Source organism: Mastomys coucha, unplaced genomic scaffold, assembly GCF_008632895.1.
Source record: "Mastomys coucha isolate ucsf_1 unplaced genomic scaffold, UCSF_Mcou_1 pScaffold21, whole genome shotgun sequence".
Classification (NCBI taxonomy): domain Eukaryota; kingdom Metazoa; phylum Chordata; class Mammalia; order Rodentia; family Muridae; genus Mastomys; species Mastomys coucha.
In genome coordinates, this window is record NW_022196904.1 from 188,409,931 (window position 1) to 188,424,657 (window position 14,727).

General features: G+C 51.2%; 1 protein-coding gene across 3 annotated transcripts in view; it reads right to left on the minus strand.

The window, feature by feature from the left end:
* Nucleotides 1-14,727, minus strand: part of Afap1l2 (actin filament associated protein 1 like 2) — a 97,499-nt gene that overhangs the window by 21,520 nt on the left and 61,252 nt on the right. For all 3 annotated transcript variants that reach the window (XM_031390807.1, XM_031390806.1, XM_031390808.1), the window contains 3 exons: nt 9,753-9,827; nt 8,372-8,466; nt 2,386-2,476 (listed from right to left, as the gene is read on the minus strand). In XM_031390807.1, coding sequence (XP_031246667.1) covers nt 2,386-2,476; nt 8,372-8,466; nt 9,753-9,827 — 261 coding nt within the window. The remainder of the gene's footprint in view (nt 1-2,385; nt 2,477-8,371; nt 8,467-9,752; nt 9,828-14,727) is intronic.

A 14,727-nucleotide genomic window follows, 5' to 3' on the forward strand; every position in this document is an offset into this window, starting at 1 on the left:
CTACAAAGCCAGCACAATCCTGTTGGCCACCCAGCTAGAGCAACCCTATACCTAGTGACCCTTCCTCTTGCTAAGACCAGGACACCTTGCTCAAGCAGGTGTGGGGACAGCAGGCAGGAAGTGAGGGCTATTTGGCTGGCCACCCAGGTAAAGGTCACAAGGATGTCCAACTTCCCAAGTCGTCCCTAGACCTCGTGACGGCAGGAGAGATGGGCAGCCTTCCCACCACCTGCTTCTCTGGCCCATTCCCCCTGGTGCGTCAGAACTGACACAGTGGGAAGCCCCGGGCCAGGTGGTAAGCTGCAGGGTTGCACAGGCAAGAGGCAAAGAACACGGGGCTGGGTGTTTCTGACCACTTGTTTGTGTGGAGTTGAAGAGTCTGCCCCTGTGTGTTTAGGCGACAGGTCCTGGCAGGACGGGCCACACCCAGGAGAGGAGATACACAGAGGTGCTCACTAGTGAGTCACTGTTTTGGCCTTCAGGATGCATCCAGACAGCATCGCCACACCCTTGGTTGGCTTGGGTCTGAAATCACAGCCTGGCTGTGACTCGCCAGCACCTCACTGGCACCGTGGGCTGAAGTGAAGTTCATCTGCCCACAGTACCAACCGCTTATAATATCCTGGGCCTAGACAAAGTCCCAACAGGCCCTCACCTCCCACACAGTTCCTGGAACTGGAGTTCCATAGGTAAATAAGGAAGAGAAAGGCTCAAGTCAGAGCTCCAGGTCCCAACTCATTGGAGTCCTGTTGAAGAAGTAAGTGTGCAAGGCTTGACCTGCTTCAGCAGCAGGGCACCCACGCTCACCTTCAACATTTGCAAAGGTCTGTGTAACCACAAAACACTCTCACAGAGGAAGTCGGGAGGAGAGGCCTCGGAGATGCTAGTCTTGATGTTGCTGCCCTTGGGGGATACTTATCAATGACTTGTCCCCGGTGTGGTGCTACTGAGAGACACTCTGGCCCAATGAGAGTTTGGGGGGCTGCAGAGATGGCTTGGCGGTTAACCACGGGTGCTGATTTTACAGAGGGCACAGGTATGATTCTGATCACTCACAGGCCGGTCACAGCTAACTCTAACTCTAATTCCAGGGGCTCTCGTACCCTCTTCTGGCCTCCTTGGGTACTAGGCACAAACACTCAAACAGATAAAAATAAACAGGCTCCTTATTTAAAAAGAAAGCTCGAATTAAACAGTGAGGCCTTGTAGGAGGCTGTTGGTATTGGGGTGTCCTCAAAGGGGATCATAGGACCCTAGCCCTCCAGGTCCTGCTTTTGCTTGTTGGCTTTGAGGTACTCAAGTTGCACATGGCCCCTTCTAGTCCCAATGCAGCCTAGAGCAATGTGTCTGCCCAGTCTTGAACTAGAGGCCCCAAACCGGTGGCCCTAAAGTAACCTTTTACCTCAGCAGTTATTTATCTCAGGTACCCCATGATAGTGATACAAGACCAGCTTCTGCAAGCTGAGGACCCTGACCAAGAAGACAGAGATTCTGGCCTCCAGCTCAGCTTGGACAGCCCATTTGCAATATGTCCAAAACCTAAGCTAGGCCAGCCATGAGCCGACCTGCAAAGAAAGGCTTACAGTCTCATTCAAGGAAAAAAACAAGTCCTCACTGGACCCTGCAGCCCTTCTGTACACTCTGCTCGCCCTTGAACTCACCGTCCCTGCCACAGTGGACTCCTCTCTGACTAAAGAGCCCTTCTGCTCTCTGCCCAGAATTCCGTCCCTGTAGTTACCCACCTGATCTCTTCCCCATAGCTCCCAACATCTTGAAGTCATAGTGCTTTATCAGAATGTCTGCTTTTCTGCAGTAAGCTGGGTCACTGTCCTGTTTTCTGCAATAATAGCCGTTGCCTAACATAATCTGATATACTCTGGTCTGTGCGCTCTCCATTGGCTTCAACTGTTCTTCTCTTCCTGCTGGTGGGAGCTTAGTAACTGACTCCAGAGAAAGAGCATGAATGGTTCTCCCAGTCTCAGCCTGATCTCCACATCTATTACTGCAGGTCCCTAAAGCAGCACAACTCTCCTGTGCCACCTCTGTGCTCAGTGCGGCAACAGCCCATGGAAGAGGCTGGCACCCATGGGTACAGGAAGCTGAGGCTGGCACCCATGGGTACAAGAAGCTGAGGCTGGCATCCATGGGTACAGGAAGCTGCTCCACTGAGCATTCCCTGCCCTTCCTCACAAGCAGGCAAGGGCTGCACACTTCACGCACACCAAAGGATGAACGCTGTTCTCAGTGAGGTCATTTCCTGTGTCATGTCCCTGTGCCTGCCTCTGCTTTAGAGCCCCAGGGGAGCCTGACACCAGATCATGACACAGCAGCAGCAGCCCGTGGGCTATAGCAGTTAGACCCTCTAGGCCAGCCCCTCAGACATACCATTGATGGATGTGTCAAGTGGCTCAGCCTCTTCATAGTAGCCTTCAGGGGACTCGATCTTTGGAACTGCGGGCTGTTTCCTCTCGGGAATCTGCAGCACAAACAGACAAAGCCAACAGCTTCTGATGGAGCACACTGGGAACAACTAGGGCTAAACTTCCCTGTGGGGAGGGGGAGAACTCCAGGGTCTTATGCTATGTGACCAGTTGTTAGGGTCCTCCCATGGGGTGTCATGGTTACGTGTTCCAGGACAGGTAGAGCTCGGCAGTGAGCTGGTTCCACACCTGCCCTTCTCTCTCTCTCTCTCTCTCTCTTTTTTTTTTTTTTTTTTTTTTTTTTTTTTTTTTTTTTTTTTTTTTTTTTTTTTGGTTTTTCTAGACAGGGTTTCTCTGTATAGCCCTGGCTGTCCTGGAACTCACTCTGTAGACCAGGCTGGCCTCAAACTCAGAAATCCTCCTGCCTCTGCCTCCCAAGTGCTGGGATTAAAGGCGTGCGCCACCATGCCTGGCACACCTGCCCTTCTCAATTCTGAGATTTACCAGGGTTTTGAACCTGCTTAGCAGTTCTTCTGTCTGACGGCATGGTGGTCCACACCTGCCATAAAAGCAAGGTCTCATATATGGTTCCTTCATCAAGGATGGCCTGGGGGGAGGCCTTTGTTGTAAAGGGCCGGGCCTAAATCTCCCAGAGAATGCCTTCTCCCTTCCAGCCCCTCTGTACTCTGGGCACACACTCAGAACCAAACCAGATTCCTCGAAGCTCAAGCCTTTAGACCACTGTTCTCAGCTCCCTGTGGTCCCGAGTGGTGTCTGGGTACAGAGGAGATTGAGAACCACGACATTCCTCACAGAGCTCACTGTTTCTCCTCGTGAAGAACACAGGGCTGGGACCCCTATCACACACTGTGTTCTGCCTCTCCTGAGCAGTGTGCCAGCAGTGTGCCAGCAGCACTCCAGCAGCAGGGCAGACACACACCCGGAGAAGACCTGCAACCTTAGATGGTTGGCTCGTGTGGTGGTTTGAATAAGAAATGGCCCCCACAGACTCATGTTTGACTCATAGGAGGCGGTACTATTAGGAGGTGTGGCTTTGTTGGAGTAGGTATGACCTCATTGGAGTAGGTGTGGCCTCGTTGGAGTGGGCGTGGCCTCGTTGGAGTAGGTGTGGTCTCTTTGGAGGAAGTGTGTCACTGTGGAGGTGGGCTTTGAGGTCTCATATATGCTCAAGCTATTCCCAGTACGACAGTCTCTTGTTACCTACAGATCAAGATGTAGAATTCTCAGCTCCTTCTCCAGTGCCATGTCTGCCTGCACACTACAATGTTCCCCACCATGACAGTAATGGACCTAACCTCTGATACTGTAAGCCAGCCCCAATTAAATGTTTTCCTTTGTAAGAGTTGCTGTGGTCGGGATGTCTCTTCACAGCACTAAAACCCAAAGGCAACTTGTCTAGGCTATAGTATAAAAAGAAGCAGAATCGTTTGTCACTTGGAAACATGGAGGATTAAACTGTGCTGGGCAACATGAAGTGTTCGGTAAATGTTTGTTTTTACTAGCCTAGAAAATAAAATACAAAAACATCAAAGTCCCACCCATATGTCCTTAATCCCAGACACAGTGACTTATCATTAGACATCAAAGGACAGATATGCTAATATCTTAGGGCTAAGGAAGAAGGACCACTCTGTTAATAACCAGCATCATAGGGACCACTCTTAAGCACCAGCATCAAAATGTGAAGATTGTGATTGTACTGGAAGGTTTTACATCAACTTGACACAAACTAGAGTTATCTGAGGAGGGAATCTCAGCTGAGAAGTTGAGATCAGATCCCAGCTCTACGGCATTGCCTTAACTAGTGACTGATGGGGGAGGCCCCTGCCCACTGTGAGCGGTGCTTTCCCTGGGCTGTTGATTCTGGGTTCTATAAGAAAGTAGACTGAACAAGCCATGATGAGCAAGCCCATAAGCAGTACCCCTCCATGGCCTCTGCATCAGCTTCTACCCTCCGGTTCCTGCCCTGTTTGAGTTCCTATCCTTACTTCTTTCAATGATGAACAGGGATTTGGAAGCAGAAGCCAAATAAACCCTCTCTCCTCAACTTACCTTCTGGTTCATTATGTCTCTTCACAGCAATAGTGACCCTAAGACCATAATCATTAACCAAAGATGCAGGAGATCTGAGTTCAGTGCTGAAATAACCAGCTATCAGGGGGCCGGGGGGAGGCTAGGAAGAAGCCAGCATGAGCTGCAAGATTTACCAAGAGCCACATTTCTGCTTGTTCTCCAAAGGGCCAACCAGCAAATATTTTAGGAGTCCATGGCCCCTCTTAATCTCAGCTACTCACTCTTAGGGTTGCAGTGTAGAGAAACCATCCATAGGGCATGCATGCTAAAGATGAGTAGCTGATGTGAGCAAGTGTAAGGACAAAGTGGGTGGCTGGTGGGTGGACCCACCAGCTGAGGGCTCGTGTGTGCAGTTGCTACGGTGAAACCTAAGATCCATGGTCCTAGATGACCCACGGCAGTCATGCAACCTTCCCTGGGGAACCAACATACTGTGGAAAATTCTGGGGCCACACTGACCGTGGAAATGCCATGTCAGCTGCTTTTCCACAGGAAGCTCCATTGAGAGCAGTGCTAAAGTCATGGTCAGGCCTCAAGAGGCGCGTGGGGTAGGGGCGGCACTTGCCAAGATGGTATGGTGGCCAGCGAACATCTGTTTCTCTTGGAGTGACCACAGCACCTGGCTGTGTAGCCTGCAGCCTGGAAAGACTTCAGCTGTGAGTCACTGCCCACACCCACACGTTTGCTCCAGACCCCTGGCTGCCCTCCACAGCTGGATGGACCTGTTCTGACTGCGGGGACTACAGTGAGGACCTAGCCACCATGAGTCAGGGACGGGCTGACACGCGTCCCAAGCCCAGGACAGGGGCCACCATCCTGGTCCAGACACAGGCATTATGGGTCCAGCTTTTGGGTGAAGGTTTTCCCCATAGAGCACTGATCATGCAGAGTCAGGAGAGGGAAGAGGGAATCTCTGTCTGAGGAAGGCTGGATGAAGCTGCCATGTGGCCTTCCTGGGAGGCCTAGGCAGCAATGACTCTAGCACTTCCCTCCTCCTGATCCACCTGACCCTGCTCCTCTGGGAACATTGAACTAAGACTTTTACTGCTTTGGGCAAAGTGAGTAGGAAGGCCTGAGGGGCATGCATGTGTGGGTGGGAAAGCGAGGGCTTGGGGAGCTGAGACCACCCTTCCTCATACCACATCTGGAATCACTGGAGGGCAGTTAGTGGGTGCCTAGGAAAAATCTTGGAAGGCCTTAGGCATGCCATACCCTTCTAGCAAAGAACGACCATGTGGTGGAGGGAGGGCCCTGTACTGTAATGTCAGCTGGTGCTGCTGGAATGGTCCCCGGGCCTGGAGCCTGTCCACAGGACAATTACCATGCCTCGGAAAGGCTCCTGAGACTGAGCTATTCCTGGGCGGAGACAATGTCTCCATCTCGAGCACCAACTTTCTCTCAGACATGGCCTGAGCCACCCCATCACAGGCAGAGCAGGAGGAGACCATGTCTACCCTGTCCTCCCCTCACTTCAGCCATATGGAGGCCCTTCAGTCTTCACACTGAGGAATGCCGTGAACCCCAGAGGCTTCCGGGTCCACTGGACCGGATTCTGACTCTGGGCTCTCTACACTATGTTTATGAAACACAGATTTCTAGAACAGTTAAGACTTGATGCCAGGGGAACTCTGCCTATTGAATACACCATCCCTCCTTGCGTTGACCCAGGAGTATCTGGCTTGGCAGGTGGCACTTCACGGATGACAGCAGATGGGGGGGTTCTAGGAAGGTGGCTTTCCCAGACCCCAAAGTACTGGGGTGAGAGTGAAGGGGGAAGGAGCTGGGAGGAGTACAGCCTGCTCTCCTATAAAGCCAGCAAGAAGCCTGTGTTGATATCCGGCCTTTCTGCCTCCTGGAAGTCTGCTTGGGCCAGGCCTCTTGACACCCTGAGATGGTGACAGAGTCACCTGTCCCTTGATGGGCAGCAGGGGATCAGATTTATATGGAGTTGGGTAGAAGTTCAGGAAGAGGCAGGCCAGCAGTAACATTGCACAGACACCCAGAGAGGAAGGATAGGCCCGCCAAGAATCACTTCGTGACAATCACGTCTGACATGGAGAGTCCCACCAGCTGTCAGTAAGGGGACTTCAAGCATGGGACACTGACCCACAAACTACTCAAGAACTACGTCTATGCTCCACATGGTGGTGGTGTGGATGTCTCTGCTGTCCTCAGAAAGCCTTGGAGGCTGGTTCAGAGCCTTTCTGGGGTTATGAGCCTCCTGGGGCCTCGTAGAGCCTCCCAGATGTGGCCTCGGGCATTTCTAGGAAGCCTCCCTCCTTTTGGGGAAGAGAACTTGGGATCAAGTCTTGACATTGTCACTTCTAGATTAAGACAGTGGGCTTCTGCCACATTGTTCCAGCAGGATTGTTTTTTTAATTTTACTTTTCTTTTTGTCAACCTGACACAAATACAAGTTATCTGAATAGAGGGAACCATAATTGAGAAAGTATTTTCATAAGATTGGCCTGTAGTCATGTATGTAGGGCATTTTCTTGATTAGTGATTGATGTGGGAGGGCCTGGGTCATTGTGGGAGGTACCACCCCTGCTCATGTGGCCCTAGTGATGTATGTAAGCAATACGGAACAAATCAGGGGGAGAAAGCCAGTAACTTCTCATGGCTTCTGCTTCAATCCCCGGCCCTAGGTTCCTGCATTAACCTGCTGCCTTGATTCTCCTCAGTGATGGACCTAGGACTGTGAGCTGAGGTAAACTCCTTCCTCCTCAAGTCGCCTTTGATCCCAGGGTTAACCACAGCAACAGAAGCCTAATACACCCTAAGATGTAAACACCGTGACTCATCTCACCAAAGCTTGCCTCAGTGTGGCGGAGACAGTGTTTTTATAAGCGTAACCCATTGTGCGTGACCATCTGGTCACACAGATGCCAACATAGCTGTCACTTAAACACCAAGGAACAAACTGGGCATGGTGGCCAAGCCTTTAATCCTAGCATTCAGGTGGCAGGCAGATCTCTGAGTCTGAGGCCAGCCTGGCCTACAAAGTGAGCTCTCTATGGCCTACTTGGTGTTGACACACTGGGCATGAGGCGGTTGGTGAAAGGTGCTCTTCTTGTCCTTTGGAGCTCTTGTATCTGATGAAGGAGATAAATAACGAAATAGCTATGTCAGTAGTGACAAGGGGAGCAGCTCAATAGAGGCAGAGCAGGAGTAGAGTGGCCTCATCATCCAGGTCAGGATGCTCTAAGAGCCTCTGAGAGAAGAGAGCAAGCCAGTAGCCCAGAAAGTACAAAGGCCCTGAGGCAGAACCAACCCCAGCAGCAGGAGCTCAGTGAGTGAAACTCGATCTGAGGAGGCTGCACACGCCACTGTTGGGTGGGAGGTGCAGCCCGGGGACCATGTTGGGAACAGGAAGTCTATTTCTAAGCTTCACATGGCTCTGGTGGGCTTCAAGTACAGGGTGCAGTGTGGTACACATTCCTTTTTCTATTCTGTGTATTTGAGGTAACATCTCACTGTTAGGCCATGCCATGTAGTTTACCATGTAGCTCAGACCAGCCTTAAACTCATGATGATCCTCCTGCCTCAGCCTCCTGTGTGCTGGGATCAGAGGCACGAGCCACCACACCTGTTTGGAAGGTCACAGACTCAGGAACTGCTGATCAGAACTGTTTATGGCCCTGCATACACAGGTTAGGTACAAGGTGAGTCTTGACAAAGTCACTTGAGAAAGGCTCCCCAGGCTCATTACTCTGAGCACCTGGAGTGTCCGGGTCAGGTTTCCTGTGTTCTGACTTCCTCCTCCTGTGTCCTGCACACGGTCTGTGCTCGGAATGGGTCAGAGGCTAGATGGACAGGCAGACTGCCACGATCAAGTGTCCTGGCCTGACACTCACCATCTTGGGCGGAGGGAGGTCTGGAAGGCTCTTCTGAGGGGCTGAGGAATGCTGGCCGGGCTCCCCATTGGTCAGTGGACCCTGCTCCTCAGGAACTGTGGGCAGCAAGAGGAGAAGGCTTCGGTGAGGAGAGGCAGGTTCTCATTACCCCGGAATGTCTGCTCACTTGTCCAGTCCCTCTCCTGCATATTCTATTTGAGCAGGTGTTAATTACCCAGGCAGGCAATCCCTCCAGCCAAAGTTGTTTTTTTCCTCCAGGAATAGGACATAGCAGTGGCCAGCCCTGTGCGGATTCCTCAGAAGTAACCAGCATGGGATTTCTGGAAGGCTCTGCGGCCCTCCCCTACCTCCCCCATTTTCAAAAATGGCCCAGCCACAGGGCTTCAGTGAGCAGGGCAGCTGCTTGACAGTCTATATTGAGCCACACAAAGCACTCATCTGGTGATTGTGGTTCTTTCTGCCCACCGTTACCCAGACAGCGAGTGACTCTGGGCAGAGTGGCCACTGGCACCACAGGACTGTCTCAGCTCCTGACTTGGTGGGGGCGGGGAGGGTGGGGAAGAGGTATAGACACCACACTAAAGAAGAATAGGCCACTGACTTCCAAGTCTCTCTAGTTCAACCAGCCCTGCAAGACTGCGCAGGCTTGCTGATGTCTCAAAGACAACCTGTTCTCAGGACAGGGCAGGCTTGCTGGTGTCTCAGAGACAACCCTTTCTCAGGACACTGCTGGCTTGCTGATGTCTCAAAGGCAACCCTTTCTCAGGACACTGCTGAGGCTCCCTCCAGGAGAATCTCTTCCCACCCATCTCTAAGTCTGGGAATTAGAGAAAAAACTTTCTTGGGGCCCCCTGATGCTGAATGTTCTTAACATTGTGGGCCAGACACACACCAAAGGTTTTAAAAGAGTAAGTTTTAGGCAGAAGGTAAGGTGTCAGAGACAAGACCCCAAGTCCCCCTAGGAAGGAACCCACGCTGCCTGAGAATACCCCGGGAACTTCATCTTTCAACGGTACAGTTGCTGACACTACCATTTCTTCTCCCTCCTCCCAAGCAGACTTTCACCCAGAGAGGCCGGGCTGGAACCGTGGGATCAGCTCTCCTAGAACGCCTGAGTTACGACTTCCTCTTCCTGCACTGATGCTGGGAAAAGTCAAGAGACTTTTAGGGACAGGCTCCTCGTCCAATAGGCAAGAAGGTGGTGGCCCCACTGAAACATCCAAAAATATATAAACCCAAAATACCATTAACCAAAATGTGGATTCCAAAAATAACCCCTGGGGCCTGTCTGAGAACTGCCGGGGAGGGGCGAGGGAGACGGGTGGGGCTTTGCCTCCTTTGTCTGAAGCCAGGCAGCTCAGCAGCTCTCAGGGACCCATACCTTTGTCTGGAGATGCCGAGTTCTGTTCGCTGTTGACTGACACTTTGTTCATGTAAATATATTCCTCATCAGAACCTGCAGAAGCAAAGACAGGAGAGATGTGGCTCCAAGTGACCTGGTGCCTCCAGAAAGAGACAGTATCCACCTCAGGCATTTCCTCATGCTCAGCGCCAGGAAGGAAACAGGGCAGGGTTTGACCAGGTGGCTCAGTGATCCAGAACACTTGCCACGCCTGCAGAGGACCAAGATTCCGTCCTCAGCACCCACATGTAGCTCTCAACTACCAGTGACTGCAGTTCCAGGGGATCCACTGCCCTCTTCTGGCCTCTGTGGGCACCAGGCGTGCATGTGATACACATAGATACACATATATGTGAAATAAAATTACATAATTATGAAAAAGGGAACACCTGGGATTTCAAGCTGAATAAAAGAGTTAATCCTAGGGGCAGGTGGCAGGCTCCCAGTGTAGACATGGCAAGATGCTGGCTGCTGGTTTTCCTACCCTGGGGCTGGAGGATGGAGAAGGGAAGGCTGGAGGGGGAAGGCTTCAGGACCAGAATGGGTAAACGGAAAGGCATCCATCCCTCAAAGGGCTACAGAACATTCCACAAACTAAAGATGTCTCTGGATCCCCTTGGCACTGTAAACTATTTCCTATCTGCCTTCCTCATCCCGATATGAATCATCACAGTGGACTAAAGTCAGAAGTGTCTAGATTAAAACAAACCACACCAAGGGTCTGGTAAAAAGCCTCCCAAAGCCCAGGGTGGAGATGGGAAGTCAGCTTTGACTGGAGGTGGGGTGGCTGAGTGAACAAATCGTTCTGGGGGCAAGAAGGCTAGGTAGGAAGCAGGGAGTACCAGCCCTTTGCTTGGTTCTGAAGACTGAAGCTTGCAGTAATATAACCATGCCCTCCTTTAAGCTTCTGGTCTATAGGTCAGGTCATTGCTTTGGTTGGTGCCTGCTGGCAGGAGACAAGTGTCCTGCTACATGCCTGGTTCTTAGCCTCTGTACACCCAGCCTTGGCGGCTACCTAGGAAACCCTCCATGGCTTCTCCTCTTTCGAAGTCCCTTGATGGTCCCTCTGTGGCCTTAATTTGCATTTCCTAGCAACACATAGCCAGTAAATTCCTGTGGTCAGACAGTGTTCCGGAGCCAACAGATCCAATGCAAACCTTTGCCAAAGGATCCAGTTTTCAAAGCTAGTCTCTTCCATGGCCATAGACTGCTGACTCTGGCCTGAAAAGAGGCTTGAGAACCCAGAGGGTCCAGAGGAGGCTAGATGGGGCCTCAGCCACGCTATCACAGTGTCTGGCCATGCCGGAACCAGTAAGCAACACTGCCCCATTCCCAGATATCTCAATTAATGTGATAGGGGTTGATCCTCTTAGGGACCAGACAGGGAGAGGTGAGGGATGGTTCTGCCAAGCTCTGCTATGAGCAGCAACTTCTGGAAAGGGCCTCTAACCTTTGTGCAGGGCGCCTCTGTGCCTTGGTCATCCTATCTGCTCAGATGAAAAGCAATCAAGGTGGAAGACTGCTTGCTTTGACCGAACAGAACTCAAATTTAGGAAATACAAAAAAGTGAGATTAGCCTATGGCTAACAAAGATTAGAGGCAAGCAATGCAAAGGCTGGAGATATGGAAATGGCCAAGCAGACTGCTACACCCAAAGTTCAGGTGCTTCACCAGCAGAAGTGGATGGCTTGCCAGGGACTATAAACAGACAGTCATGTTGAACTTAATCTTGAGGACAATTTTACATCATCCCATCCTTCCTTCTAGCATTTCCACTGTCTTGTGGGTAAGTTCCAGCATATAAGTAGAAATCTACTTGAAGTTCACTGCAATATTACCTTCAGTCTTTCATACTATCTGTCATTTTACTGTATGATTGCAATTGTATTGCATTGTACTATTGGGTGTGTTATTCAGTATAACTGAAAAGCCTACTGACAGGGGACAAGGGAACCTGCCATCTGCAGGGAATGGCCCTTCTCACAGAACTGGGGCCAGGTAGGAGGAGAGGCTGAACATCTTAGCTACACTTGACAGAGCACATGAAGTGCCTCCTGTCAGAGGGGCAATGGCTGGAACACCCTAGAGTCTTAAACAGGGGATGCAGGAGGCATGTTTCTCTCTGGCAAAGGCATGGCATAGCAGGCTGCCATGTCTCTGTTAGAAGAGCATTCAGTCAATGCCCTGGTATCAACCATAAACACAGGGGCCTACTGGCTAAAAAATAAAAACCCAGAAAGCCCAGATAGATGATTCCATTTGAAAATTACAAAAGCATTCACATAGGTGCACATACATGTGTACACACATGTACACACAGGTGCGTGCACACATGCATATATACATATACGCACACACACAGCCTCTCGTACTGCACTCAACATGTGAGGACCACAATCTATCTTCAAGGGAGCAGAGTAGCCATCTCCCCTTCAAGGCTGGCGAGTGAGGCAGGGAGGACGGGAGGAAGACAGATGCTACAGTGGGTGGGGGTGTCTTAGGATTCAATCTTGGATGGCAAGTTTAACCCAGTGTGACAGAACTAGAGAGGGAGGGGAACGCAACAGTTAGGTCTGCCTCCTCTGGCTCCACCACTCGCAACTCGGGACCTCTGGTCCAGTGACTTGCCAAGCCCTGGTTCCTTCATTGGTAAATGCCACACCACCAACTCCCTCACAAATATTGAGATGAGGATTAAATGACATAATCTCAGTCACCGTGCACATTCACATTATCCTAGACACAGCTAGTACTGTCTGTGTTAATTCTCTGTCGCTTAAGCAGTGTAGGGAGAACCACAAGGCAAAGCTCTCAGATAAGTGTAGTAGCAACTAATGCATGGGTATCACCCCTGAGAATTTCAAGAGGTGGTCACAAGCACCAATAGGGCAAAACACATCCATCAGCGGTCCTGGGGATCTCTGCAGCTATCTCAGATCCCCAAGACCCAGACACATCCATCAGCGGTCCTGGGGACCTCTGCAGCTATCTCAGATCCCCAAGACCCAAACACATCCATCAGTGGTCCTGGGGACCTCTGCAGCTATCTCAGATCCCCAAGACCCAAACACATCCATCAGCGGTCCTGGGGATCTCTGCAGCTATCTCAGATCTCCAAGACCCAGACACATCCATCAGTGGTCCTGGGGACCTCTGCAGCTATCTCAGATCCCCAAGACCCAAACACATCCATCAGTGGTCCTGGGGATCTCTGCAGCTATCTCAGATCCCCAAGACCCAAACACATCTATCAGCGGTCCTGGGGATCTCTGCAGCTATCTCAGATCCCCAGGACACAAACACATCCATCAGCGGTCCTGGGGACCTCTGCAGCTATCTCAGATCCTGAGGACCCAGGTCCCCATAACTCCCCACCGTTAACCTGTAGCAGAGGATGACCAGGAAAAGCCAGAGCGAGCAAAGGCTACCCCACAGGGAACTGTGCAGCATGCTAAGCCCAAGGGATCCCAAACGGAAGGCATGGCCAGTACACAGGCACCAAGAGCCACAGGTCAGACAGGTGACAGCAGGCTTCCTCACAGGAACTGTCTTTATAAGACATTACAATGGTACATCTTTAAAGGTCCGGGAATCCTGCCGTTTGAAGGGTTTCATCAATGAGTCCTCTGTGAGGTGATTCATTCCTCTCCAGCCTTCCCCCTTTGTACTGTGCATCCCCTCTGCTTCCCACCAGCACCTCTTTGATGTGCAGTCTGTCAGAGGAGGAACCTGCTACACAGGAGGAGCCTGGGAACCATGGGTGAGTGACCAGGAGAGTGCAAAGGCAAGCTCTTGGTGACAGGGAGTTGTGAACCAGCGCGGCTCCTCCAGAAGGGAAAGCCTCCAGGAACACTCCAACTTACTCCATCCTGCTCTGCACGGAAAACACACTTTCTACTGAAAGCAAAAAAGGGAAAGGAGACCCCAAAAGGAGCCCCTGAGATTCAGGCTAGATTCAGGGAGCTGTCTGGACTGTGACTGTTGGAGCAGGTAGACACTTCCCTTCCCTGGCAGGGACAGTGGCCTCTCCTGCCAAGAGGCAGATGGATCTGGTGCTCCCTGATGGCCTTGCACAGCCTCGTCACAAACACCTGACATAAAAATCAACTACACTCAGCTGCCAGCAGTTCATGAGGGTCTTCTTATAAAAGCAATTCTGAATTTGCTAGAAGTGAAACCATCTGTCCAGAAGAATTATACAGGAATTCTCACAGAGGTTGCCAGGCTTTGCCACCGAAACACATGAACATCCTAGGCAGACAGCCACAAGGAAAGGGACAAGGCAGAGATGCACCCACAGCTCTCGTGAGTCTCCAGGGGAAGCCATGGCATATACAGTAGGATGGCACTTACAGGCAACTCCACAACAGGAACTGTCTCAGGTGACAGAAACTAGTGCGATGCCTGTCTCGGAGTGGAGATGGGAAAGAGATTACTGAAAACAGGACAAGACTGAATTTGAGAAAAACAGCTGTTTATATGCATATGCATGTGGGGGCCAGAGGCCAACTAGAAATCTTGGTCCTTAACTGCTCTTAGCCTTTTGCTGCAAATGCCCATGTGTTTGTGTGAGTCTTTTTTTATTGACACGTGCATGTGTACACGTGTACACGTGTTTGTGTGTGAGTATCAGCTCACCTGGGCAGATACACACGGAGGCCAGAGGTCGAGGCTGGATAGCTTTCTCAGTTGCTTCTCCACCTAATTTTCTTGGCTGGCATTCAGTGGAAATCTGGCCATCCCCACCTCCTCATGGAAATAAATCCAGGGGCACACTGCAGTGTCTGGTTTTGTGGGTGCCGGGGATCAATTGCAGGCTTTCTGAAGCTTGTGCTGTAAGAACTGTACTGATGGAGCCATCTTCCCAGCCCATAAGAGAGAATGTTCTGGATAAGGGGGGTTCTTGTTTAGCTTAAGACAGGGGCGACTCTGGTGTCTACAATTATCCAAAGTC